This window comes from Durio zibethinus, chromosome 3 (assembly GCF_047325235.1).
Source record: "Durio zibethinus cultivar Kanyao isolate XHJ-2024 chromosome 3, ASM4732523v1, whole genome shotgun sequence".
NCBI classification, from domain to species: Eukaryota; Viridiplantae; Streptophyta; class Magnoliopsida; order Malvales; family Malvaceae; genus Durio; species Durio zibethinus.
Window position 1 is genome coordinate 3,575,941 of NC_143164.1, and position 27,825 is coordinate 3,603,765.

General features: G+C 34.3%; 4 protein-coding genes and 2 pseudogenes across 8 annotated transcripts; 3 read left to right on the forward strand and 3 right to left on the reverse strand.

Annotated features, from left to right (window-relative positions):
* The first annotated feature begins 6,193 nt into the window (after positions 1 to 6,193).
* On the forward strand, positions 6,194 to 9,911 carry LOC111308125 (bifunctional nuclease 1-like). 3 transcript variants are annotated; one of them, XM_022906463.2, is made up of 11 exons: positions 6,194 to 6,463; positions 6,646 to 6,956; positions 7,053 to 7,223; positions 7,312 to 7,361; positions 7,498 to 7,554; positions 7,710 to 7,775; positions 7,921 to 7,995; positions 8,741 to 8,859; positions 8,993 to 9,084; positions 9,505 to 9,569; positions 9,738 to 9,911. In XM_022906463.2, the coding sequence occupies exons 2-10, from the start codon at positions 6,653 to 6,655 to the stop codon at positions 9,564 to 9,566; spliced, it is 996 nt and encodes a 331-aa protein (XP_022762198.1). In that variant the 5' UTR covers positions 6,194 to 6,463; positions 6,646 to 6,652; the 3' UTR covers positions 9,567 to 9,569; positions 9,738 to 9,911. The 3 variants fall into 3 exon arrangements, with proteins under 3 accessions (XP_022762198.1, XP_089614218.1, XP_022762270.1); XM_089758092.1 differs by having other exon boundaries at positions 9,505 to 9,911; XM_022906535.2 differs by lacking the exons at positions 9,505 to 9,569; positions 9,738 to 9,911 and having other exon boundaries at positions 8,933 to 9,054.
* A 425-nt stretch (positions 9,912 to 10,336) lies between these two features.
* On the forward strand, positions 10,337 to 14,982 carry LOC111308020 (phosphatidylinositol/phosphatidylcholine transfer protein SFH8-like). Its single transcript, XM_022906406.2, has 14 exons — positions 10,337 to 10,716; positions 10,953 to 11,247; positions 11,357 to 11,456; positions 11,610 to 11,876; positions 11,994 to 12,071; positions 12,164 to 12,265; positions 12,366 to 12,415; positions 12,502 to 12,601; positions 12,699 to 12,797; positions 12,930 to 13,043; positions 13,320 to 13,452; positions 13,905 to 14,296; positions 14,530 to 14,604; positions 14,699 to 14,982. Exons 1-14 carry the CDS (start codon positions 10,683 to 10,685, stop codon positions 14,720 to 14,722), a joined length of 1,863 nt encoding a protein of 620 aa, XP_022762141.1. The 5' UTR covers positions 10,337 to 10,682; the 3' UTR covers positions 14,723 to 14,982.
* Positions 14,983 to 15,402: 420 nt separating this feature from the next.
* Positions 15,403 to 16,989, forward strand: LOC111308286 (bifunctional dihydrofolate reductase-thymidylate synthase-like; annotated as a pseudogene). Its single transcript, XR_016340785.1, has 6 exons — positions 15,403 to 15,435; positions 15,542 to 16,057; positions 16,132 to 16,380; positions 16,485 to 16,519; positions 16,615 to 16,659; positions 16,755 to 16,989. The product of XR_016340785.1 is annotated as a bifunctional dihydrofolate reductase-thymidylate synthase-like (transcript).
* Positions 16,990 to 17,224: 235 nt separating this feature from the next.
* On the reverse strand, positions 17,225 to 18,919 carry LOC111300811 (AAA-ATPase At3g50940-like). Its single transcript, XM_022907140.2, has 2 exons — positions 17,858 to 18,919; positions 17,225 to 17,774 (listed from the first exon to the last, which is right to left on the reverse strand). The coding sequence occupies exons 1-2, from the start codon at positions 18,791 to 18,793 to the stop codon at positions 17,403 to 17,405; spliced, it is 1,308 nt and encodes a 435-aa protein (XP_022762875.1). The 5' UTR covers positions 18,794 to 18,919; the 3' UTR covers positions 17,225 to 17,402.
* Positions 18,920 to 19,888: 969 nt separating this feature from the next.
* Positions 19,889 to 24,580, reverse strand: LOC149519538 (heavy metal-associated isoprenylated plant protein 39-like). Its single transcript, XM_089758093.1, has 2 exons — positions 24,474 to 24,580; positions 19,889 to 20,472 (listed from the first exon to the last, which is right to left on the reverse strand). Exons 1-2 carry the CDS (start codon positions 24,489 to 24,491, stop codon positions 20,104 to 20,106), a joined length of 387 nt encoding a protein of 128 aa, XP_089614219.1. The 5' UTR covers positions 24,492 to 24,580; the 3' UTR covers positions 19,889 to 20,103.
* LOC111308764 (inositol-pentakisphosphate 2-kinase-like) lies at positions 24,270 to 27,698 on the reverse strand (annotated as a pseudogene). The gene is made up of 8 exons (XR_016340786.1): positions 27,476 to 27,698; positions 27,268 to 27,385; positions 26,911 to 27,114; positions 26,662 to 26,809; positions 26,041 to 26,081; positions 25,818 to 25,928; positions 25,036 to 25,641; positions 24,270 to 24,674 (listed from the first exon to the last, which is right to left on the reverse strand). The product of XR_016340786.1 is annotated as an inositol-pentakisphosphate 2-kinase-like (transcript).
* Positions 27,699 to 27,825: the final 127 nt, after the last annotated feature.

Here is a 27,825-nt window from a genome sequence, read left to right on the forward strand (position 1 = left end):
TAAATACGACAATTAGTGTTGGAGAGTGCGTTTTTAAAATTGTAAAAAATATATATATCTAAACAAAATTTTTAGAATATATCTAACTATAGTTATATATATATAAATATATATATATATAAGTGTGTGTATGTATTTAAACATATACTATTCGACTAAGGGTAATGTTGCACATTAATGTTTATGTCTTGGGCTGGTTTGGGTGTTGGGAAAGCTCTGTTGTTTACGAAGCCATAACCCAGATGGGGCCGAAACTTGGCCCACCCAATAATGCCGTCTTTGAAAAGCCTACTATTTTTGGCCCAGTTCGTATATTATTTTATTTTATAAAGATATTTGTTGTTTTTAATCAATTTCTTTTTTTTTTTTTAGGATTTATGATTCAATAATATACTAGAAAATTAGCCAAGCTATGATCGGGCCATAATTTTTTTTTAATTATTTTTGATGAAATAAAATTATTTAAAATTTTAACTTACTAATATGTATATAAGAGAAAAAGTAATCAAATTTGAAACGATCAACTTAATTATATTATCAAAACAAAAAAAGTTAAAACCAAAAGCTTTGATCAATCAAATGTATTGAAAACTCAAATTTTATTTTCATAGCAAACATCCAATACATATTTAAACAATAACTAACATCTATATCTATAAAGAGATACTAAGAAAATTTTATACATGTGGATTTTGGATATGAACAAAAGTTTATCAATATTATTAAAAAAAAATTTATTTTAGTAAGAATATTGAAAATTAAAAAAAAAACACTAATTAGATGGTTTAAGAAACTTTTGGTTTCTAATATACAAAAAAAAAAGCTTAATTGTATTTCTAATATGACATGTTCTAGTATGACACTCTCATTTTGCGTTTTTTTTTTTTTTTTGCTCAAACTATTTCATGTCTTTTATTTATTTAAGATAAAAGTGGTTTTTAATTTTTATTTAGAGTAGTTTTTAATATTAAAAGTAATAGATTTTAAAATGTTCAATCTATTAAATAATTTAATTTTTAGGCACATTAATTGATTTAAAATTTTTATTATAAATTACTTTTAAATTATTATATATTGAATGGCATTTTCAAATGTTATTTAATTGTAAAAAATAATACTAAGAACAATTCTAATATACTAAAAAAATTAACAACAAAATAAATGCCATAACAAAAAAAAAACTAAAATTCAAATACAAAATAATAAATTAATAAATAATAAAATCAATTTATAATCGTTTAACTTCAATTATTTTTCATATAACTTATACAAAAAATTTATCCCTTCAATTTTCATCAATTTTTTTCTTCTCAAATTTCTCTATTTATGACATATTAATTCTTAAATTTGTAATTTAAAATTTTCTCTAATAAATTTTTACCATTAATTTTTCCTATTAAAATTTTTAAAATTTCTTAAATTAATAAATTATTCTCTAAATGAAAAGAATTTGCACAATAATAAAACACCTCTCAACCCCATATGTGTCACCATTGGTCAAATAGTACATAGACTCTTAATCCCTTATACCCTTCCTAGTCTTAAGTCTTAATCATGTTCTTCTATTTTATTCTCTTTCACACTTTCATCTGTTTCTCATGTCTCATCTATCTAGAACTCAATTCTCCGCCTCTTCTTTCTCAACTCACAAACTTAATTTTCAAAAGTCCAAAATATCACCCTTCACCTCCTTTTAAAATAGCCTAATGGCTTTTTTCTCCTGCCTTTATTAGCCTTACCAGTGATTTGATTCAAAGTTCAACCTACCCACCTATGCAGCCATAAACATTGGATGACAGAAAGGAGCCTTAATCGCCTAAATTAGCTTTCAGACCTGTAGACACCTCAATCTGTCCAGAGGTCTAATTGATTTTATGAAAAGAAAAAAAATGAAAAAAGCTGAAAAAACGGAAGAATAGGTGGTTTAGTTTGAGTGGAATGGTTTGAACGGGTTGGGTTGGGTTTAAGGATTGAAGTTTGAAAAGAATTGAGATTCCTACTTGGATTAGGGTTCTTTAGATTAAAATCTTATAAATACCAGACAGATCACATGAAATAGGGACATATAAAACAAAAATCATAGAAAACAAAAATCACAAAAAATAAAAACACGAAAACACAACAAGCAGAGAGAAAAAAAAATTTGAAGTTTTTTGGGGAAAAATTTTTTTTTTTGCAAATTTTTTGAAAAATTTTCAGATTTCAACGAAAATTTTCAGTTCTAGTTGAATTTTTTTGATGAGTTTTTTGACGTCGGTTGAATTTTTCAATAAGGTTTTCTATAATCTGGTGAAGATTTCGGTGAATATTGAATTTTTCGACTACCATTCAGCAATTCAACCCAGATTTCGATGGTATTCCCCAAAATTCATTTGAAGTTCAACTTGTTAGAGAGAGAGGGAGAGAAAAGAAAGGGAAAGAAAAAGAAAGGAAATAAGATATCTAAAGCAAAAAGCAGAGATTTGACCTTATATAGGGCATTGAAATGACGCCGTTTTGCAGTTAAGTAATTTTTCAGGATTTGCACGTTTTGTTGCTGGGTGACCCGATTTGAAGAGTTGACTTGCTTTTGACCCATTTCCAACTTTTAACTAAAGTCGAGCTAAGTCACGAACCATGCCTCGAGCCAAGCCATTCTAGCCTCTTTATGTGTCTATAGCTGAGTCACCCCGAGCTGCTTCAGTCGAGCTATTTTTTGGTATATATATATTTAAAGTTTTTTAGTATTTTATTTATTTATTTGTTTTTATTTATGTGTTTATTTTTTGGTATTTTTACATGATTAAATTTAGAATAAAAAAATAAAAAAATAAAAAATAAAATTTTCGAAATAGATATTAATTATCCAATGATGAAATTTATAAAAATTTCAAATGGTAAATTTTTATAAAATTTTTAAGTGAGAAATTCTATCTAAATTTGTCCCAAATTGTGAAATAATTTAGATAAAGTTTCAATAACAATAATTAATATTTATTTTCAAACAAAAAATATAAAAATATAAAAATATAAATTTGGGTTAAAAATATTTGATAATTATTCAAGAATGAGATTTTTAAAAGTTTCAAATGATAAATTTTTAAGAAATCTCAAAGTGAAAAATTTTCTTTAAATTTGTCCCAAATGGTGGAATGATTTAAATGAAATTTTAATAAAAATAATTGTCATATTATTTTTTTTCAAAAAAATAGAAAAAAATATTTCTAAATTGACACAAATAGTGAAAAATTTAAAAATAAAAAAAATAAAAAAATAAAAAGAATTTCTAATATGGTCAAATGGTGAAACATTTAGAAATTTCAAAAGAAAAAATATTTCTAATTTTGGTCCAAAAAGTTGAATAATTAAATATATTTTTGATAAAAAAATAATAAAAAATAAATAAACTTTTTTCGATGATGGAGTCTTTTCAATAAATCAAATGACATTCTTGAATACTTTTGAGGTGAAAAAATATTTTTAAAAATTTTATCAGATTGATAGAAGAATCTTATGAATTATTTCTAATATTCAGTGTAAAATTTTGAAACTATTAGACTCAATACTCTATGATAAATTTAAAAAATATGATATCATCCTTCAGATGGACATGTAGGAGTGCTACAACATTCTTTATATATAACTAAATTTCTAAACTCTGTTTTAGTTTGTAGATCCAAACTTATTCTTTTAGAGATTCTTAGCCAAACTTAAAAATTCTTTAAAATGATAAATTTTTTAGGTGACTAATCATATCTAATTAAAAAAATAGTGACGATTCCATCTATTTGTTAAATTTAACTATAAAATTTTGAATTTATATATTATGACAAGACCCATTCAAAGTTCAACAAAAAATTACAAAAATAAAAAAAAAAGTAATTATTGGTGTTCATTTACTTATTGTGTCATATTAAGCTAGAATTTGTGTTTAAATGAGGTGGAATTGATGTGGATCAGAAATTAAGATTATTATTTTTTTGGGATTTTTTTTATACTTTATTGATTTTTTTTAAAACAATAAAATGATTTTTTCTCGTTACATTAACAAAGTGGAAAACTTTTGCATTATTATTTTTTTCATTCCAATCACCATCTTGACCATTGCGAGTGTTAGCATGTCTAAAGTAGCTATAAGTTTGTACCTTCAAAATTTTTATTGCTGTTTTTTAAAAAATTTTTAGAAGATAGTTCTATTAATTTAATTAAAATTTAATTTAATGTTATAATGAAGTGACTAATTAATAAAGGTTATATGACAATAAAATAGCTGATTAATTAAGTTGATGTGATAATCATTTTGTGATGTTGCAATAGTATAATTATTGATCAGACAATAAAGATTGGGGATAATTTTAATATAGAAGTATAAATGATGCATTGAAAAAAAAAAAAGATAAAAAGCTATAAAATAAGTAAAAAATTAAGAAAATAACAAAAAAATCTATTAAATGTAGCCTTATTTTTTAAATGAAAAATGAAAATTTCGCAATGTATGGGGATGAGTTTACCGTCTCGTCCCATCCCCATCCCTTCAAAATTATTGGGTTTGGGCCAATTTAGGAATTTTGTTATTTAAAGAAGAAGACAGAAATTTGATATTTTTTGGAGGTAAGAAGGATAGAGCCTTATCCAGATCGTCCGAGACAATAAGTTACACGTGGCGCTCATCTAGAGTCTTGATATTTTTGACCGCCGGCATTGTTTATCTGTTACAACAGACGGCTAATGTTGACGTCACTATGAGAGCCGGGCAGCCAGCTACAGACTCGCCCGTTGTTTTCCCTTCCTTTCGAAATCCCACCTTTACCTTTCCATCATTCGTTGTATTGTCACGGACGTTTTGAATCCCACATCGAACATAATAAGAGAGTCACTAAAGTATAAAAGGGTTCACACCATTTTCGTCTCGTGAGACGTCTTTTGTAAGATAAAATCGTGAAGCCAGAGGGAGTCATAGTGGATAATACCTCACAAGGGTGTGAACCGTGATGGTCAGACTGATCTAGGACGTCGAAAAAGTGAATGCCCAGGTCTCGAAGCTGCGTGGGTTCGGAGCTTAAGTCTCGACCCGTGACAAGTGGTATCAGAGCCAGTCTTAACCGTTCGATCCACGTCAAGCACCTTAAAAGATGAGTCTTAAATCTCACATCGAACATAATAGGAGTGTCACTGGGATATATAAGGGTCACGAGGTTGGATGAGTCCTGAATCTCACATCGAACATAATAGGAGTGTCACTGGAGTATATAAGGGTCACGAGGTTAGGTGCCGGAGAATGTCACGGAAGGGTCACGATGTCACGAAAGGGTCACGAGGTTGGGTGCTAATAGGAGTGTCACTGGGGTATATAAGGGTCACGAGGTTGGATGCGGGAGAATGTCACGGACCTAAGGATGAGTCCTGAATCTCACATCGAACATAATAGGAGGGTCACTGGGGTATATAAAGGTTTACACTATTTCCGTCACGAGGTTGGGTGCTAATAGGAGTGTCACTAGGGTATATAAGGGTCACGAGGTTGGATGCGGAAGAATGTCACGGACCTAAGGATGAGTCATGACTCTCACATCGAACATAATAGGAAGGTCACTGGGGCTAATAGGAGTGTCATTGGGGTATATAAGGGTCACGAGGTTGGGTGCGGGAGAATGTCACGGACCTAAGGATGAGTCATGAATCTCACATCGAACATAATAGGAAGATCACTGGGGTATATAAGGGTTTCACTATTTTCGTCTTGTGAAACGCCTTTTGTAGGACAAAATCGTGAAGTCAGAGAGGGTCAGAGCGGACAATACCTCACAAGGGTGTGAACCGTGACGATCAGGCTGATCTGAGACGCCGAAAAGGTGAATGTCCGGATCTCGAAGTCATGCGAATTCGAAGCTTAAGTCTCGACTCGTGACAGTGTCACCAGAATGTTCAAAAGTTAAAAATTAGGCTTTGTTTTTTAAAATAATAGAAATACACAATTAAAAATAAAAGCATTTACTAATAATATTAATTTATTTTCATTTATTTTTACATATTTTTAGCCAATAATATTTCTTATTAAAAAACAAAAATTTACCAAATTACCAAGTTAAACCGCCATTGAGAAGCGGTAGGTAAGAAAACGGGGAGCTGGGACAGAGGCGTAATTTGAATTCAACGCGTTAGAAAGAGGGTAGTCATTTTGTAAATATCAAAAAAGAATAAAAAAGAATCTCTTATCCGCTGCCCATCTGTCGTTCCTTTATCCGATCCTCCACTTCATCGGTTATTTGCTGGCTCTCAAAGCTTCTCTTCTGTCGTCATTTCCTTCTATCTTTCCTTTCCCTAAAAAGCTTGTTCATATTCCACTTATATTAGTCAATCAAGACTTTTCTTCAACGTCCATAAATTCTTGATTCTCGAGAAATTTTGCTCTGATCGCTGATCAAAACCGTTCTTTGGTTGTTGATACGTACAGTAATACTGCCTGTTTAGGAAATCTCTTCAGGTGTATATTTGTAGCTATCGATTTTACTTGATTGAATTTGTAAAATTTTTATATCTTGTTTTTGGATTGTTTAGTCTCTAAATTGGGAGATCAAATAAAAAAAGAACGAAAAATACTGTAAACATTTATAAATATCTGGCTTTTGACATTTATTTTGTTTATTGTGGGGTGGGTGCTGAAAGAGGAAAGATGGTTTCGTTGCAAGGACCGGTGATTTGCCCGGCCGTTCGGAGCAAGCAAGTTGGGGTTTGCACGCTGCCGGTGAATGGGCCTTTCCCAAGGGCAAGATTGCATAGAAGTGATATATGGGGATATCGAGGGGTAACTGATGGAAAGAGTAAGGCGCGTGCTATTTCTCGTCAACTCAAATTACGGAAGTGCAAGACCACGGTGCAGTGTAGTTTCGGTTCATCTTCAGATGGGAATGGAAGCATGGCCGAGAATTTCAATGAAAACGACGAGGATTATGTTAATTCCAGTGTGGTTGAAGCTGGTATGTGGATGCTAAGCCAGTGACCACCACTTCATATTTGTTGTTGTTGATATGTGAGAGTAATTAACTGATGTATTTCATAATTGTTTCATGTAGTTGAGGTGAGGAGTGTAGCTGATGGATATATGATCAAAATGAGGGATGGTAGGCGTTTAAAGTGCGTCCAGAACAATCCTCAAGGTGGGCATCTACCGGATTATGTACCGCATCCTGCCATCGTTCTGAAGATGGAAGATGGGACTGGTCTTCTTCTCCCAATCGTTGTTTGTATGTGATCTTACATGATCCCTATCATTTGGCTCTATTTATTACATTTTCCAGTCATGTTTAATTTGAATTGTGGTTTTAATTGCAGTGGAGCTGCAAAGTGTATTGCTTATGGCAGCAATGCGCAATGTCCAAATTGTATGTCGTTTTCTCTTCCCCATTGAGTCAGGGTTCTTGTTTTCCTGGCACGTTGGATCTATTGAATTTGAACTTCTCCGACACTGGGTTATGTATCGAATGTGGATGTTAATTTATGTTTTGGCTATTGTTCCAGGCTAGACCTATTATGTATCAAGTAGTGAAGGACATGATTGACAAGATGGGCTACACGGTATGGACCTTTCCTGCCCCAGTTCCTATATTTCAACAAAATTTAATTTTCATATTGCCACTACCATTACTAGATGCTGCCATCTCTATCATTGGGACATGTCTTTACTCTGAGGTCTGGTTATGAATTTTGATGAATTGCCCGCTCTTCTGCAGGTAAAGCTTGTCAGAGTTACTAAAAGAGTGCATGATGCCTATTCTGCTCAGTTGTACCTCACAAAGGTATGTATCTACTTCAGTATGGAACCTCTGTTCACTCTATTTTTCTCTCTCACTCCCTTCCACTTTTAGAGCATTTGTCGGACTTGCAACTCCGGGATATTCATGTAGAGTAGTCTTCACTGACTCGTGTTGGATGTTCTCACAGGTGGGTGATGAAACAGAATCTGTCAGTTTTGACCTTTGGCCTTCTGATGCCATCAACATTGCTGTGAGGTGCAAGGTACCTTTATGTTTTATTCTCTAGTATCGGTATGATTCCTTTTTTACCAAATAGTCTTTGGAGCATTTGATTGGTATCACTAAAGTATCTCAACTATAATTATTTTAGAATTGCATCTGCTGGGTTCAGCAAGTACTCCATCTATCATGAGAAGGTCTAAGATGGATACTATAACGGTCATTTGAAGCATGTTAACATATAACTAGTGATTATTTTGACATGATGCTTTAAATTCTTGCTATTTAGTATTTTCCAACAGCTAAGATGTATAAGATGGTTCATAACGCTAATTGATAGTTTCAAAGATTCGGTGTTGAGGAGAAAGAATACCTAAGATATGGTTTTGGATTGTGCAGTTTAATGATTAAGGATACCTCAGAATATGGTAGGGCATTGTTAGAATTTCCCCCCCCTCTTTTAAGTAATATATTACCTTGATAAGTGGTAATGGTCCTGGAAAATTGGCTTTCTTTTTATTATCGACATTAGGGCAAAAATGCTGTCTTTCTAGAGAAGCATTCTTGTGGCTGGCTGTCTATGCTTTTGCAATGACCTCACATTGTTTCTCCCTTTTATTGGGGTCTTTTTGGCCACCTAAACTATATTTTTTTTGTGAGATATGGTTTAATCTTTAAATTTCATACACATATTTTTGGGTTTGCTTTCTGGGCTGATTAATATCCTACACAATTATGAATGTTTTTCAGAAATATGACCTTGGAAGCCTACGTGATGTGCTGTGCAGGTACCTATACAAGTGAACAAGTACTTGGCATACAGTGATGGGATTCGAGTGATTGAATCAGGGAAGCTTTCAATGCAGTCCCCAGCTTCAGATGGCTTATTATTCACTGAACTAGACCGGTTAGTCTTAAAAACCCCATTGGAGATTTTTTTGCTATTTTTCTAAGAGAATTAGACATGTTTACACTTGCAGGAGATTCTTTTTTTGAATTTGAGAATTTAGAATGCAACATGCTTTAATTTATGGTTTCAGACCAAGTGGTCAGCGTTGTCTAGATACGGAGGAGTTCAATATTGTCTGCAACTTATATGAGGCTATTAATCAGGAACGCTACAAGGATGCTGGTACTTCCCCTCTCTCTCTCTCTCTCTCTCTCTCTCTCTCTCTCTCTCTCTCTCTCTCTCTCTCTCTCTGCCCATTTATGTTGACCGTCAAAAACATAACGGTGACCTAGAATTGAGTTTTTTTTTACCTTTTTTGAGGTTGCTTCTCTCGCTGACAGCTGTATCCTTGATACTTGATATTATTTGATGAATTTCTTTCCACTGTAGAATTTTGCCTTTGTCTTTTATTTTGTTCCAAAATAAAGTAAATTTTATTTGTTAACTGAAGTGTAATTATTTCAAGGGCAGAGATCTTAAAATCTTCTGATATTTCTCAAGGAATGTGTCGAAAATCATAACTGTAGTATGACGCCCTTCATCTTTTCTCAGCATGATTTGTTTTTCTTGTTAATATCTTGATATTCTGATGCTACCTGACAGCTGACTTGAGGGACAAACTTGGTGAGTTTCGGGCTCAAAGGAACTTGAGGAAATACACATGACAGGTGATGTTAATAAACTTGAATGTTGAATCTAGAAAGTGTAATTGTGTTCCGGATTCCTCCTGCTCCTCATCCCCCTTCCCCTTTCTTTTTCTGATTTTGATCACATACAATAAACACTAACCAGTTCTTATTTTTGTTTCGGTTCCTGGTGATTTCAATTGTAAATAGGAATTAATGTTGGAAGCTGATCAGAAACTGGGTAGTGGCATTGTAAAGCAGTTGTCTCATCTTGTACCAAATATGTATATAACAATTTCTGTGAATATAATTGTACAGATACAGTTAAAATTGGTGATGTAATATTTAAGCCTCTGATATATGCATTTTATCAATTTATCATTATGTTACTTACTGTGGTGCTGGGCTGGGTTGGCATGGCCTGGCTATATCTTGTTTTCCCCTCGTACCACCAAATTCCATTTTTGTGTGCCTTGGTTACTACACAAGTTAAATGAGCTAAACGCGAATGGTCCTGTTACTTGGCCAAGACTTTGGCAAAGGCTAAGTACTTGCTTTCGGGTGTTCATCTGCTTATTCGCTATCTTTAAATGCGTAGCTCGAATTATACCCAAAAAAACACCTGCCATTATAACACAGAATAAACAATTTAAGGCAGCGACAGAAACTTGTTAACCGTCAGCCAATTAACGCCAAGGAATCTACACACGGCAACTCTTAACTCGCCACCTGTCCTCAGGTGGGACCCAACAGTACGTTTTCAACCGCTAACGGAGATAAACATATTTTTACGACACACTGGACCCCCCGTCTCTCTCGTTTCATTTCTCTGCGCTTCGTATCCTCTCCCGCGTCGTTTCCTTCGCCGACGACAAATACAACGACCATTACTTGCTAATTTTTTACGATCTAATCGTTGCAATTTTTTACGCTCTTTATTTGTCTCATTTTTTTTTTTTGTTGGTTTTTCTCTCTAGGCTTCAGCAGCCTCGTTAATTCCGAAGATCGATTTCTTTGAACTACCGTTTCTTTTAGATCCCAATAGTACTCTTCAATTCTTTTTTACTCTCACCTATTTCTGTTTTTTTTTTTTCAAATAATCTCTCATTCGCGTTCTTGATCTTTCGGTGCTTTTTGCCGATTGATTCTTTGAACATGTCGGGTCCTATTGATCGTTTCGCAAGGCCTTGTAAGTGAATTTATCTTCATAATTCAATTTCTCTGCTTTCTTTTTTGAAATAAAAATTTATGATATCAGTTATGAATTCCACGGTCTGTTAGTGTCTCGGTTTGATGTCGGTTAATAATTTCATACTTATTAATTTTCTTGATTGTTACTGCCGTTAGTTCTGTTTTATTTCAGAATATCCGTTTAAATTCAGTTTTAGAGCATCATCGATGAACTTCTTTTTGATTGCTATGTAGGTTTTGAAGGTATTGCTAGTAATGATGAAAAGAAAGATAGGAAATCGGATTTCGAAATCTCTGAAGATGACAAGAAGACTAGAATTGGGAATCTTAAGAAGAAAGCGATGAAGGCATCAAGTAAATTCAGACGTACTCTTAAGAAGAAAAGTCGTAGGAGGAAAAGTGACCTATCTGTTTCGATTAAAGATTTTCGAGATATTGAGGAGTTGCAGACTGTTGATGCTTTCCGTCAGGCATTAATCTCGGAGGAGTTGCTTCCTGCTAGGCATGATGATTACCATATGCTACTAAGGTATAGGTTGCAATCTTCTTTGATTTTATGAAGAATTACTTCATCAATTGTTCCTATCAATACAAATTTTTGTTTACTCTGTACTTATTGAAAGTTCCATCTGTGACAGATTCTTAAAAGCAAGGAACTTTGATATCGAAAAAGCGAAGCACATGTGGGATAATATGATCCAATGGAGGAAAGAATTTGGTGCTGATACTATTTTGGAGGTGATCTCATCTTTGTTAGTTACTGCATTAAATATTTGCCTCTAAGTTTTAAGGACATAGCTACTTTGTTTCCAAATTGTTTATTCAGTTATTGCCCGGTTTTATATGGATCAGAGCTGACTCATTTTTTAAATTGTTATTATGATTAATCAGGATTTTGAGCTCAATGAGTTGAATGAAGTTTTGAAGTACTACCCTCAAGGTTATCATGGGGTGGATAAGGAAGGAAGACCTGTTTACATTGAATTGTTAGGAAAAGTTGAACCTGACAAGCTCATGCGAGTGACAACTTTGGAAAGATATGTAAGATACCATGTTCAGGAAATTGAAAAGTGTTTTGCAACTAAGTTTCCAGCTTGCTCCATTGCTGCAAAGAGACACATAGATTCTGGCACAACTATTTTGGATGTTCAAGGCATGGTATGTTTTATGTTGTTTCTTAGATTTTACAGTCTTCCCTGCCATAATTTTATGTTTGGCCTAATAAGATTTTATTACATTTGCATGTTTCTCATTCTGAGTCATTTTTCTTCATAGGGTTATAATGTGTTTAGCAAGTCTGCACAAGATCTTGTGAAGCGGCTGCAAAAGATTGATGGTGATAACTATCCTGAGGTAGATATGGTTGATATTTTGTGAAATTGCTCATGTTTTCTGTGTTGGTAGAAATTTGTCAGGAATGTTTATCATCAATACTCCCTTTGCAGACTCTTTACCGAATGTTCATCGTCAATGCTGGTCCTGGTTTTAAGATGGGCTTGAAAGCTGTCAAATCTTTTCTTGATTCCAAAACAGCTAGTAAGATTTCTGTAAGTTCAAAATCTTTATGCAGTTTGGCTTTTTTCTAGAGTTAAAGTATCTACTCTTCTCAGTGAATAGAAGTTACCTCATCTTAGAAATTGTTCTCAGGTTCTTGGTACAAACTACCAGAATAAGTTGCTTGAAATTATTGATGCTAGGTAATTAAATTTTTTGGTTGCAGATATGTTGGTTACATTTAATTGTACTGGCTACTAAAACTTTTTGATGTCTTGAACTTGGTTAGTGAGTTGCCACAATTTCTGGGAGGTAGCTGCACCTGTGCTGATCAGGGAGGTTGTATGAGATCAGACAAAGGCCCCTGGAATGACCCCCATATATTAAAGGTCTGATTTGCGCTTTCTGCAAAAACTTACCCTTATTCTCCAATTCACTTGTTTTTCAGTGCTATCTCATACATGTTTATTGAATATCTTCATGCAGATGATTGCCAATCGTGAAGCACTATTTTCCAGACAGATTGTGACAGTTTCAAACGGTGAAGGAAGTGTAATTGCGTATGATAAGCCATGTTATCCTGTGGTATGGTTTACTAGATTGTCTTTCCCTGTGAATATCATGCCTGCTTAGCTTTGGGTTTTATATTGTTAGAATTCAGTCAAATATTCTCTAATTTAATTCTGCTTTTCTTTCTTTTTTTCCATCCTGGATCAGATAAAGAGTAGTGACACATCTGCAGCTGAGTCAGGATCTGAAGCGGAAGAAATTGCTTCTCCTAAGGCAACTAGAAGCAATTTACATCCAATATTGGCTCCTGTTAGCGAAGAGGTATGTGCTTTGCAAATGCGATGAATGTTTGAGTGGCATAAAAGGATTTTATTCATTGCATGCCAGATTCATGGTTTTAAACATCACCTAAAACCAGGATAGTCTTTTCATCTATCGAAGGGTGCTTCACTTACAAGTGTATACATGGATGCTTTGCTCACTGTATAAAGTAACATGCTAACATCCTAAGATGGCTTAGTGGAAGTAAGCTTACAGTCTCACGCTATAAATTCTTAAATCTTGAACTCATAACAACATACCATGATGATTGTATAGGCTAGAATGGCTGGTAGGGGGATCTCTGCTGGTGGTTCGTCTGAGTATGATGAATATGTGCCCATGATTGACAAGGTTGTAGATTCGGAATGTGAGATTCAAGTGTCCCATCAGAGTCCGTATATTTCTAAAGGTTAGCAATGAGCTGTGTTTAAAAGCTTCTATTTTACTCAACCAATGTGACAGGAGAAACTATTTTGTGCTATTTCAACTATAAATTGTTCTTCTTTATTCTACTGCAGGATCATCCTGCATGTAAGTAGATGCTTAAGACCTAATTTTAATGCGTTTTAAATGGTATTACAACCATTTATTATCCATATTCTCATGTTAGACATATGGTATCAATGTCAAGATTTATTGAGAGATAATCAACACCCAAAATAAACAGAAAGTTGCCAGGCTTTGGACATCTCTCTTGTCTCTTTCTCTCGCTCACTGTTTTCCAAGCCTTTTAGCTCATTTTCACTGATTTAATCAATCATGAGTCATGAGAACAGTGTAACCAAAACCAGAGCTCGATTATTGCTTTCTATATTTTTCAATATGTTTGACTTTGATGAAGTCTACTGGCTTTAATTGCAGGGACTCCTCTGCTGCTGGTAGAGCAAACTCCCAAAGGAATCTATGGTCATATCGTTGCTGTGGTTATAGCTTTCTTGACCTTTTTTACTCTTATCCGAACAATGGTGTTGCATCTGATGAAGAAGCAGAGTATAACTGATTTGACATGTAGCATTCCTGACCAGCATGTTGAACCGACATACAAGGAGGAAACTCGTCCCCCTTCACCTGCTCCTAGGTTTACCGAGGCAGACCTCCTGTCATCTGTCTTAAGAAGGCTGGGTGATCTAGAAGAGAAGGTTGAGATGCTACAGTCAAAAAGATTTGAGATGCCTCATGAGAAAGAGGAGTTGTTGAATGGTGCTGTTTATCGTGTGGATGCATTAGAAGCAGAGCTAATTGCTACGAAAAAGGTAGTTATTCATGATTCCAACTTGAGTAGAGATGATTTCTTTGATGCCACCACCTTGTTTGATTTAAGATTGTGAAAGCATTCAAGCCTCTCTTGATATTGTCCCCCAACTGTCACGCTTGTTTATTAAATGACTCGAGCCTGATGTATGATGCATGTCTTGTTCTTTTTTTATGAGAGTTTTGATATATTTGGCTGGGCGTTGTATTGATTATGCTTTGTATAAATGACCAGGCTCTTCATGAAGCTTTAATACGGCAGGAAGAACTCCTTGCATATATAGATCGTCAAGAAGAGGCCAAGTCTCGGGTAAGTCAAAAGATTATTATATTCAGCCATCGATACATGCAATTGGATTCATTTTCATTAGTTTGCTGTATTTATGTTCGTATGCATGATGCAGAAAAAGAAGTTATTTTGCTGGTGAGATGACCAAAAAGAAGGCAGAATTTCGATCAGCATTCAATACTTACTATACTCAAGATGGATAAAAAACTTTCTTATGTATTGCCGGTGATGTATCACAGTCACAAACGGAAATGCGATGTAAATAAAATACCATACACATGCGCATAATGGTTGTCCTTTGGACTGTATTTGGACTTGGAGTGATGCCTGGTTATTGTTTTTCGGGTTTATCGCATATTCTGAATGTCGTAATACATTAAATAGTGTTTTCCCTTCTTATATGCTAATATCCATAACGGGTACTTGGGAATTGGGATAAAAGGTTTTATAAATCAGATGGATAAAAAAAAAATTGCAAGCTATAACTGGTTTTCTTTTCCTTTTTTTTTTTCCTTCTTTAAATGGGGTAATGGACTCCTCTTCTTTGACATGGAAATGGGAACTGATTATTTCCAACTCAATTGCAAATTTCTTTTGGGTAAAGCCAAAATGAGAATGTAAAAACATTTTTTAAACAAGTTATCAATAAAAATTATCGTAAATATCATTCGCTTGACTACCCGACTGTAAACAGTTTCGGACATAGACAGAGCAACTGCGATTCGTGGTTTCTGCCATCCTTGATTTTTCTTCCTTTTGGTTGTTTGTTCCAAAGTTTAAGATTTTTGGTTCTTGGGTCTCGCTTTCTTCTCAATTTTTATGCGTCTTCAGATGAACTTGCTTTTCTCCAAGGTTTGTATAATTATATGGGTTACTTTTTACATCTTCCCCAGTGTTTTTAGTCTCGATTATATTAAATATTGTTGTCACGATTTGAATTTTTTTTTTCCATTTTCAGGTTCTTCTGGGTTGTTACACAAATGGGTTTTGCAATCTCATTTCTGGTTTTGCATCGTCACAACTCTTAAGAGGCTTCAGTGAGACTTCAAAGAATGGATTTTCTGCAATGTCGGCTGATAATTTAAGGAGCCTAGCTAAGAGTGATTCCCTGAGGAATTACCATGTTGTAGTGGCTGCAACTCGTGAAATGGGGATTGGAAAAGATGGCAAGTTACCATGGAGTTTACCTTCTGATCTCAAATTCTTCAAGGAACTTACAAAGACAACATCAGATCCTGAGAAGAAGAACGCTATAGTAATGGGTAGAAAAACCTGGGCGAGTCTTCCACTTGAGTGTAGACCTTTACCTGGTCGCCTAAATGTTGTCCTGACTCGTTCCGTGTGTTCTGATATTACTACTGGAGAAAATGTTATAACATGTAGGTCCATTCCATCAGCTTTGCAATTATTAGCAGCGTTTCCTTATCGTTTTTCAGTAGAGAAGGTGTTTCATTGGAAGTTGCCAGATATTTAGGTAAATTTTAGTTAAAGTTATTGAATTTTGTTGCATATTGTTGGAAGAGATATATTTGATGTTTTATAATGCAGGGAAACAACTAATGCTCCAGATTGTGAAGCCATCCACATTACTGAAATTTAGACAAGCATTAAATGCGATATCTTGATTCCTGCAATTGATTTGTCTTGTTTCCCGCTGTGGTATTCGTCCAAGCCATTAGTAGAAAACGGTATCGGTTTTCTTTTGCAACTTATGTTCGTGTGAGAACTGCTGCGACTGGTTCTCCTTCAAATAGTGAAGTTAAGTATAATGGCAGTTCAAATTCCAATAATTTTGAGGTAAAAAAACTTCACTTTCCTGCCAAACATGATTCTTGAGAGACATGATTACTAAATATACCTGAGACTTACTCGAAATTATCTCATGTGGCAAACAACGCAAGATTCTGACTGGATAGATACAGAATTCAGTTGCCAGGTATTCTTTAACTTCGGTTATCTTCCATTTTATTCATGTTGTTCTTGCTGGTATTTAAATGTGAATATGAGCATCTCCATGTTGTGATTTTGTAGATGCAATTCAATCGATGCAGATCTTTTCAGCTTCTTACAACTAAGGTACTTTTGTTCTTGCTGTCTCTATTGATGTTTCTTCTGTCTTAAACCGATTTTTTTCTTACTTTTCTAACCTGAACAAATGTCTTTGGTACAAGGATTCCCTTGTCTGTGAATGCAGATTTTGAGGATCAATGAGCTGAAGAAAGACATATCTTCATTTGTTGCTTCACACTTTGCATCTATGATCCATACTCAAAGGTATAAAGGAACATAGGGTTTAGAATGGTCGTTAAGAGAAACAGATTTTCACTGCCCTGTTTTAGCATTGAATTCACTGCCCAATTAAGGAGCTGAAGAAAGACATATATACACAAATTACATTTTACATAATTTTACTAGGAAGAATGGTACTACTTATGATAATTGCGGGAAATAATTTGCTTTATTTTTATGACACGTTAATAAAATATTTACTATTGGCTTGCTTGACATCTAGAATAGGTTACCAGTGCCAAGTTGATGGGAGCTACTTAAAGGCATAGATTTGGGTTTCTGCAGATCTTTTTTATGTGAATGTTTTCCCAGAATTATCAAATTTAAATTAAGGAGCACGACACAAAAATGCTTCAGAAATCGCAATCTACCAAGCCTACAAAAGCAGTTTATATAACTTATAATCTTGAAACTAGAGTGCATAAGGAAATACTAAGCCTTTTTATTTCTTTGCTGGGGGGTGGGGTTCAATTTAAGACATTGTAAACGACTTTCCTAAACTTGGAAGGTCCTAATATCGGTTCTAAGTTCTAACTTTCCTGCTGCATCTCAGCGTTTGCCCTGTTATGGAGGCACTTGATAAGTCCTCGAAGAGCAACATCTGGATCTTCACTTTTCATCAACTCTCCTGCAACTTCAGCTGGTGTTGCCTGAACCTTCTCTAACAACCCCTTGATTTCCTCAAAAAGTGGATGATCTTGAATTTGCAAATAATTACAAGCAAGTGTCCTGAAACCGCTAAATGTGCAATAAGACATATGGAGATGCATATCCATTCGTCCTGGTCTTAGCAGCACTGGATCAAGATGGTCCTTGTGATTGGTTGTCAACACTATTATCCGCTCATCCCCACAACTTGACCACAAACCATCAATGAAGTTCAGCAGACCAGAGAAAGTAACCTGTAAAGCCACGGACTATTGAGTAAAAAACCAACGTTATAAATATGAAATTAAGAGAAGAGCTTTTCTTCATTGATCCATACCTTGTCATCTTCAGCAGAATTTAGTGAATTATCGATGTCCTCAATGACTATTATTGATCGATTACCTGTACCGATCAATAATCTCCTCAAATCGGAATCGCACTGAACCTCCTTTAAATCCAAATCATAAACATCAAACTTGAGATAATTAGCCATGGTAGCAACCAAGCTTGACTTTCCCGAGCCAGGTGGTCCATATAACAAATACCCACGCTTCCAAGCCTTCCCTACTCTCCTGTAAAACTCTTTCCTTCTTGTAAACCTATCAAGATCTTCTATTAGTGCCATCTTCATCTTCGGATCCATTGCCATGGTATCAAAACTCGCTGGATGATCAAGGTTGATCGAACCCCAATAATCAGTACCATTATAATCAACCGTATGAAGCTTAAGTGTCTTTTTCTCTTCTTTTATCTCTTTTGCTTTTTGAAGAATGTAAGGTAAGTATGAACTCAACACCATCTCTCTGCTCTTCTTATGAAAACTCAGCTCAAAGTACCATATTTCCTCCCTTAACATCCCATTGGTGTTATTTTTCTTGTTAGAAACAAATTTACGATTCCGTGAAGAAGACAACAATACCCACTTCAACTTCACACCTCTGAATACATCAACCAATTCTTGATTCTTATCAGTAATCACTTGCAGTCTTTTCTCTTTTTCGTGCTTGTTAACTTTGACCCTTCGCGTTGATGATGACAACTTTTCACCCAAGTAAACATTAGCAGCCTGGAAGATTTGGTTAGCGGTGAGCCCATCAGACTCTTCAATGACAACCGTGAGCTGAGAGGATAAACACAATGAAATCTTTTGAAGGCGCAAAAAGAACTGATCTTTCATGGAATCCGGGATGAATTCATTGGCAATGGTTCGTAAGAGAATGGCAGAGGCTGCGAGAGAGGCAACTGCAGAGAGAAGAGCTTCATATGAAGGCATTGTTTTGGTTGAAAACCACACCTTTCTTTTTTCTAGATGAGTACGCTTTCAGGGTTTTAGAGAGGTTTCGGCTAAGCAGAGGAATAGGCAAATTAGAACAGTTTTGCTTGCTAGGAGAGAAAGCAAAGAAAAATCTCTTAAATAAGGAGGAGCTAGAATCCTCTGGGACTCTGGAGACTGGAACCAATAATGCATTAGTCCAAAACTTGCCTCCCGTCCGGGCCGAATAGAGCAATCCAGCATTTTAAAAGAAGCCCACAACATAATGATGAAAAAGCTAAACGGCGACCCCAATACTAGATTTGACAGCCCAAACTGGTTTACCTTGAAAGCCTGGTAACTTGAAACTATTTACATGCAAATTACAGACTCATTTTCCCGCTCGAAACCCATCAAAATGTAACAAATTTTCTGGAATAAAGAAAAGGGTAATCAAATGATTCAATCCCATGCAAAGATATAACTAATTTCTTTCGTTTTTTTTTTAGCATATAGTTGGAAAGGATGAGGTGCAAGCAACGTTAGTAGCCACCTAAAAGGTGAACAAATTTAAAAACATGTGACAATCTTTTCCAGTCTTTTTCCTACAAAAAAAAAATTGGATCAAATGAGCTTTTCATGTTGAGATATCATGTATTGATTATTTTATAATGTTATATAGTTTCATCAAATCAACATCTCACTTTGTATGTATGGTGACCGATCCATTGTCGGCAATCAGGATACATTTTTTTGTTTTGCCAAAGCTAACCACACACCCACCGACTTAATTAATTTCCAATTTAGAGAATGAAAAATCTATTAACCACACACCCACCGACTCACAAATATATAAATACATACAACTACAAGACATAAATCTTTAATAATCTTATGAGATATTTATTCTTTAAAATCTTATAATTTTTTAACATATTTTTTTATAAATAACCATATAAAAACTTTTATAAACTTACTTATTAAAAATTTATTTTCTCTTATGAAATTTGAATAATTATTTTCGTCAATCACTTAGTACCCAAGTAATTGAAGAATTTGATTGAAGGCCTCTCACCACATCGAAAAGACTTAACTATTTAGCTAAAACAGTTAAACAGAAATAAACTTTGCCATTTTCTAACCATCATGCTTTGACAAAACCCAAGAAAGGGAAATATTGCCATTAATTGAGACTTTAAATATACTAAAATTTGCAGAAGCCATTTGTGGAAACATTGGCAGTTTATGCTTTATCCAACCACTGGAAAGAAAGGGAGTTCCTTTCTGAATTTATCATTTGCAATGTATGAAACTAGGATTTATCAACTTAATTACAGAATGGAACAGTGATTATAAAAATCATCAACATACCAAACATCACATTTCTGGCATATCTTTGGAGCGAAAATCACAATATCTTTCTTCTCATCCTTCTTCTCGACCTTCTTCTCATCCTTCTTCTCGTCCTTCTTCTCGTCCTTCTTCTCATCCTTTGCAGCCCCTATACTTACGATTGATGTATGTTTTCTAAATTTCCTGACTTTCTTAATGATCTTAAACGGATCAGCTTCACCGGTAACAGTTACTGTATTTTTGGGTGGATCAAGGACAATAGAGGTTATCCCTACTATGTCAGAGATTACCCTCATTACCTTCTGCCTGCACCTCGGACAGAGCAGCTCCACTGACAGGACTGTTTTCTGCAACAGAAAAAAAGAGTCAGATTCTACGGTAATTTGTCTGAGCGTGGAACAGACAATTCATTCAAGCATCCTACGACCAGTAAAAGTACTGCAACATTTCAGTGCAGGGTGAGAATGGCAGAGCAGAATGATGAGTCAAAACTTAAATGCATAGCAGAACAAACATCAAATGACACAAATCAATATGGAAAGCTAAACGGGGTTCCAGGGGATAGGAACCTTTGACATAATTGTAAATTGTTGGATGAGAACAAGCTTCTCCAGGGAAAAGTAATGGATCCAAACTTCCTATATGTAAATCATTACTACATCTCTCTAGTGCTGTAGCCAAAATTATGGGGTCAATCAATTGACCCCACTCAATTATCCAAAACTTTAGCTTAATATAATTGTTTTAATGAATTTGTGTAATTTACTTGCATTGGCTCCATAAGAACTTGATAGAAATCTAAAAAGAGGGTAAATTTTTTTTCTTAAAAAATCTTATATTTATATTAATTATATATAATTATAAATTTTTTATTTAATACGATTTGATCACTAATAAGAATATTAGATTAAATTGGGAAATGTAATATATTTTCAAATATATTATCAAGTAATTAATCTTCGATTTTTACTTATTTAAAAATATTATTTCCTTCTAATGAAATATTATTCCCATAGTAAAAAGGAAACTTTCAAACCTTTACATCTTTCTGTTCAAGTTTCATTAAAATTACATATTGTTTGATTTGTTATTAATTCGGTTTGCTTGGTTTCTCTTCTTGGTGTATATTAAAAATTATTTAATTATGATTGTAATTCCTTTTAATACATAAGATTTCATAAAAATTGTTTACTTTTATAATTAATCACATAATTTGTCTTTTTTTTTAAAAAAAAAAAGATAAATAATAACAAAATAAGAATAAAATGAAACCCATAATCAAATTATAAACTTAAAATAATATCTTATTATTAATGTATTAACTTTTTATTGAAGTAACGAGATAATATATATACTCTATAATCTTATATACATAAAACTTTCAGATTTAAACATATTTTTTTTTAATGATATAATGGTATATAAAATATCATGTTTATAAAACAAAAGTTAAAATATGATCACACCGATTTTTTTTATTCTGGTTACGCCCTGGCATCTCTCAACTTCATTTGATTACTTATAACTTTAATGTGTTTTTGACTATGGTTTTTCTTATGTTTTGGAAAGAAGTTTGGTTTGGTTGGAAACTAAATGGACTGACGGTGTTAGTTGGTGAAAAATAAATGCAAGTCAGTAAGGTTCTTGATTGGGCTAGCAATGGCGTCTTGCGCATTAAATGTGATTTTTGCAAGGACCCCAATCACAAGAGACACACATGCAAACGTATATGACTAGAAACATCAACATGACTTCAGAATTCTCACTCATAATGACCTTGAATCAGTTTTAAATGAAACATACCTATGCATAGCAGTTTCCCTGGCTCACAAAGTAACTCCCTTGTCTTGAGGAAAATTCTTTCTATTGCAAAAAATAAATCATACAGGCAGTAGTTCATACAATATATGACGTAGACTATATGAAAAGTTCCAGGGAGGGTCAAACAATCATTTGTTCGGAGTTCAGACAGTAGGATGCTTTGTCGAGGATGTTGTCAGAGCAACCAGATTGAACATTTCCTTCTGATTACAGAAGCCTGTCAGCCATATGACCTTGAGTTTTCCAGTACAACTTTAGCTTACCTGTGTGTGTATCTCCTCGAGGAGAACAGGCGAGAGTGAGTTTGTGTATTTGTCTGTGTGTGTGTGTGTGTCAGTAGTGGGTCAAGCTGAATGGTAAAACTCACAGTTATACAGTTATACCAATCATTTAGGTCCATTTTTACTCAAGCCTTCAACTTTAAAAGGCCTAGAGATTATAATGGGAAGAGAAATTTACCAACAAGATACAAGCAAACCTTCTTGACAGTCTCAAAACTAGCTGATTCTTTAGTATAATTTGCTCTGCAGCAGAGATGGACATTCAGCGTTGAAGCCCAAAGGTTAAAGTTTCTAATTAAGCTATTGAAACTGAGACCAGAATCAGGAAGTTGTTTTATCCTAATCAAACGTTAGTAACTTTAGGTTTTGATCTTATACCCTATTACTGTGGGAAAATAAATTAATGAAAAAAAAAGAAGCATATATCATTGTTAGACAGGCAGGGGACTCAAATAAAGAAGGCAAAGAATGCTAAGAAAAAACTCTGAAGCATTGAAATGTCTTCTTATAAGAAAGTCTGGAATCATCTGAAACTATAATAACATGGAATATTGAACCTATACCTGGCAAGCCAAAAATGTGGCGAAATTGCAGATATAAAACTGTGGGAGCCAGAGGGCCTCCCTCCAATGGTCCAAGCATTTTAGAAGTGGCACCTCCAGCTCTCCAGCTCTTAAAGGTCTACAAAACTTCATCACAAACTACCCAAAGGGGAATAATTTCAGAAAGCATGAAACTTCGAACAAAGAGGAGTCAGAATCATTCTGATTTCGCACATATGCTAGGCCCCAAAACATTGTAGATCTTTCACCAAGAGGTCATATCTTCAACTCAAATTCCTGTTTGAGTTACAGGCTTATGGCTGAGGATATCATGGACCATGCAAACCTCGCACAGAATATTAACACATAATCAAAAAGACAACAGAGCTTCATTCTGTCTACAAAGAAGCACCACTTTGTTGATGAAAAATGGATGCAAACATTACTGTAATCTGAAAAAAAATGACTCCTTTACATGCTCTTAATGTCCTTTCCATGCATAATGCAAGCTGCTGTTCTAAGAAGTTTATCATGTTAAATTACTTCACATGCAAACATTACACAAATTGGTCAGGATTAAGAAGAAAATAAAGAGTGGAATTCATTAATCAGGCTTAAGAAGGAAATAAAAAACGGAATTCATTAGTTAGGCTTTCACACAAAAATTATGCTTTAATAAGCTTTAAAGCAAGAGTATAGTTAAGAAAATCTGCTAATAACTTCAATTTTCATCACCATAAAATACCATCAAAGTTTCCACTAAAAACAGTAAATTCAATATCCAGCTGTATGAATTGATTGGCCATGTGGGCTCAAGATAAAATGGCAGTGAGTAGTTGATACATCATTTTCCCTGTTAGTCCAAACCCTAGTGGTCTGTCATTTTCTCATTTTCTCTCTTGTTAAGCAATCTCCCACTAGAAGTGGAATATTAACCAGCTCTCCCTCAGAAACCAGATGAGACATGCATGAATAGTAGCATTACAATAATATAACATTGCAAGAATTAAAATGAATTAACTCTTTCAAGTATGGATAATCATCTTTCTCCACAATACTTGCAAATAAGAGAGATCCAAAGGAAAAGTTTGAAGTTCAGTTGCAAGAAGGTCTAGCATAACCCCAGCATAGATGATTATTGACAACTTAATACTTGAAAAGCAGAAAAGAATTTTTGGTAAATATTATATCTTAAAAAATCATGAGAGAGATTATTTGTAGACTAGAAAGAACAAAGTATAGGAGTAATGTTTTTGGTAAATTATCAAGTAACAAATCTCTGGTAAGAGTAAGACAAACTGGACATCGAGTAACAGAGTTACGCACATGGTTTTTATGATTTCAAGGCAGTCCACATTACACTGGACAATTGTACAACAAAATGGTAAAGGATTAAACTCCTTCCAACAAGTAGTCCCTCACATAGATGAATCTGACTATAAATCAGAGAATATGCAACGGCTGTGAAAGTAGAGGACCATTCAATTTCTACATAAGAAGGAAAACAAAAAAGAAATTAACTAGTATAAATCTTTAAGCAAAAGATACAGACAACAGATTATTTTCTCAAAGGGAAATCCAAAAGCCTCAAAAATTGGTGAAGGAAGAACTTTGGCCTAAAGATGATCAATACTCATCTTCACTCTTACAACCTTTAATATTACAACAAAGTTTAGGAAACATATAAGAACTACTTGCACTTACCAGTACAATCGTCAGCATACAAACTGTCTTCTAAGGCATATCTTTCATCTCAATACTCTTCCATGGGCGTCCATTAACAGCATTATCTGCTTCACGCTCAGTTTTCACAGTCTGAGAATAGCAATTAACGATCTTCTCATCTAACTCGTAATAGTACTCCATTTTCTTTAAAGGTTTCAAATCCAGATCAATGAAATGCACCTAGAAATTTGCAACTTAGATAAGATACACATGTAACATGAGAAGAAAATAAGAAGCCTTGCCAAATAGGACTTTGATTTCAGCCCACAAGAATTTCCTCAATATATTAAACACAGAGCTGTATAATGTTTTTTGTAGGTTTGTTGGAAAGATTGAGCAAATTAGTATGGCCCTAAAGAAAATTATATTTGCAAACCATTACAAAAATTTGACTTCAAATAGTTTTGAACAACAAAATCAAAGCATGCACTAGAAAAGTATTTTGGGAGATTACTTTCAAATGCTACAAAAATACCGAATACAATATTTTGGCATTCACAATGAACAGTAAAAGTCAAATAAAAATGGCAAGAGAGTCTACCTTGTACTCAAAAACTTGGTTAGTTGATCCTAGATATACAGTACTGTAAGAAGTTCTTGATAGTAAATCATCATTTTCCTTTGGTCTAAAACTAATCATCAAACTACAGTCCTTTGCACTTGCAGCTATCAAATAGCCCTTCACAATCTTCAAGCTTTCATCCAATGGAATGGAGTGCAAAGGGGTATAAAGGTGTGATAATTTGTCTTTACTCAACTCTCTACAAACCATGCAAGGTTGAGAAATTATGTTATAATAAGCATGAATTGCCCCTTCAATGTCATAAGCATCGAGCTTCTGAACTTCAAGAAGTTGATCTAATACTCCGGAAGTATAAACTGTCTCAGCAACAAGCTGTATAAAACTAGTTGTGCGCAGGCCATTATCTGCTTGAATGACATTCTTAAGTGCATTTTCAAAGGCCTCACCAACCAGAATAGTACTGCAGTCTGTGCCACTGCCCAAGCCCCCAAATACAAGAGAACCATTCAAAAATACGCGGAAGTTGTTCTGAGGGGTGGCATATAGGGCTTCGATGGCTTTACATATCCTGTCTCTGGATCCAGAGAATAGATCCAGTGGATTATATTCACTATATTCTGATATCTGTAAATATTTTTGAAATATCACAATTATTAAGAATGAACATAAATATAAACAAAAATGGCCATAATAGCTAATATATGGGTGAGAAAGTTGCTAGAATAGACACCCTTCTCTTGCATGTGGACATAATAACAAGCACTAAAAAACACCTAATAATATGAAGCAACAAAAGTTACCTCTTGATTATGCAACTTCAGTGCTTGGTGCATTTTAAACCGAGTTATGGTTCTTTTAACAGCATTTTCTTCAGCAATGAATCTTGAAATTGGGAGAAATCCACATTTGGGCTTCGTCATTGAAACAAATGGAAAGAAAAACTCAGTAGAGCAAATCAAAATGCATAAAAAAAAAGTTGATGACACAAAGAAAATGAGGAAAAAAGCATAGAAAGAAATCCACCTTTATCTCAACAGTTATACATGGTCCACCTTTAAGAGTACCTGAAATAAAGAACGTGCAATGATATAAGAACCTAATGGAATCTTTCTATATTGCATAAACTAATTTCTATCATTTGTGATGTAAATCTAGGTTCAGGTTTACTTAGATTTAACTACTCGTATTCGGACATATGAGCTGAGTTCTAGGAAAACAAAAATGAGGAAGACCACATACAAATTTCCAAAAGCATAAAGTAGCAATGTAGTTATTAAAATCACATTAAGAAAAAAAGCTGCTTCAACTGGCCAGTTTGCTCAAAGTAATTTTAGATATACAAATTCCAAATAGACCATATATGGAAAGCTACTTCATAGTCCTTTCCCTACTTCCAAACCTCTACTAGGCAAACATTTTGACACCTACATTCTAGTAAAAGCAAGTCTGCTAATGGTACTTTTGCTCTCCTAAGGATAAGATCTGAAGACAGCTACAAACTTCTCTGATTAAGCTTAGCTGAATAGGATTACAAAGTCCTGTTTTCCTCTGTCTATAAAAGTGACAAAGAAGAGATCATCCCTTTACATTTATAAGCACAATATCCGAAATACATTAAACTACATCAGGAGAAGACAAAATCACCATTAGGAAAGATTGAATGATCTGACATGATTAGCACGGAATCACGATTCATATCAACCTGTGATGAATCAACTCGCCAAGCAGGCCGGTGACAAGTCACATTCTTGTCAACAAACTCAAGGAATTCCTTAGCTACAAGAACACGTAGCTGCCAAACTCAAAAGACCCAGAATGCAAAGTCAGTTATAGAGCTCATCAAAACCAAAATAACCGAATCAGAACTATGATAACAAGTAGAGATACATATACCCCGGCATCAACATTTTTTGGGCCTAACAATGGGCACATGACATGCTTGACGTAAAGGTGATCTACAATCTCGTTGTTTGGCGACGCCATTAGCACCTCATTTTCTTGCCAAACAAGCTGTTCATGCTTTGTTAAAGCTCCGTTTCCCTTCACTTCATTTTTGCCGTTCCGTTGTGACTTTTGAATTCGCATCACTTTCCCAATCTTATTATTATATCAATGAAATTCCAAACCCAAAAAAAAAAAAAGAAAAAGAAATAAGCAACCATTATACTGACAATTTCAATTTTATATTCCACTTTCCATTTTTAAATAAATTTCGAAATTCTAAAAAAAAAAAAGAGTTGAAGAACTTACAAATGCTGGAGATGATCCAGTGTAAGCGAGAACAAGATTAGCAGCTCCTTCTCCTCTATAGACCCAATCAACTGCATCTTTTTGCTCTAAAATCAAATTTTCCATTTATCTACGGCCGCTGCATTCACTCACCAACAAAAAAAAAATAAAAAAACAAAAAAAAAAGAAGCTAAAAACCAATTAAAAAAACTTGAAATGCATTGGATACCTGCTCGGAAAATCTAAGAACAAAGCAGATTAAAAATTAAAAGTTCTAAACAATCGAGACAATCGCATGCAACTAAGGGTGACAAGATAGCGTTGGAGCTCAGCCATCTTCAAAAGTAGCTTTTTTAAGAAGAAAAGAGAGAAAGAGAAAAAAAAGGAGACCTTGTAATTTAAAATAACGGGAAAAAAGCGACACTGTCGTCAGTAATAGCTCAGCTTTCGGTAGACTGAAAAAGAAATTAAATATGTTGGCATAAAATAGCGTGCAGGATTTATGGTCGTTTTATAAAAAAAAAAAAATTAAAGAGAATTTTTTACGATTACCCCTTTTGGACTTGAATCGACGAAAAA

Excerpts from the sequence above, each read along its gene's own strand:
- LOC111300811 (XM_022907140.2), bottom strand. The coding sequence starts at position 18,793 with ATGCCTTCATATGAAGCTCTTCTCTCTGCAGTTGCCTCTCTCGCAGCC. Across the intron at positions 17,775-17,857 it reads ATTCTGCTGAAGATGACAAG|GTTACTTTCTCTGGTCTGCT; the intron begins GTATGGATCAAT and ends GTGGCTTTACAG.
- LOC111308020 (XM_022906406.2), top strand. The coding sequence starts at position 10,683 with ATGTCGGGTCCTATTGATCGTTTCGCAAGGCCTT. Across the intron at positions 11,457-11,609 it reads GTGCTGATACTATTTTGGAG|GATTTTGAGCTCAATGAGTT; the intron begins GTGATCTCATCT and ends ATGATTAATCAG. Across the intron at positions 12,072-12,163 it reads ATGGTGATAACTATCCTGAG|ACTCTTTACCGAATGTTCAT; the intron begins GTAGATATGGTT and ends CTCCCTTTGCAG.
- LOC111308125 (XM_089758092.1), top strand. The coding sequence starts at position 6,653 with ATGGTTTCGTTGCAAGGACCGGTGATTTGCCCGGCCGTTCGGAGCAAG. Across the intron at positions 7,224-7,311 it reads TCTTCTCCCAATCGTTGTTT|TGGAGCTGCAAAGTGTATTG; the intron begins GTATGTGATCTT and ends TTTTAATTGCAG. Across the intron at positions 8,860-8,992 it reads TTATTCACTGAACTAGACCG|ACCAAGTGGTCAGCGTTGTC; the intron begins GTTAGTCTTAAA and ends TTATGGTTTCAG.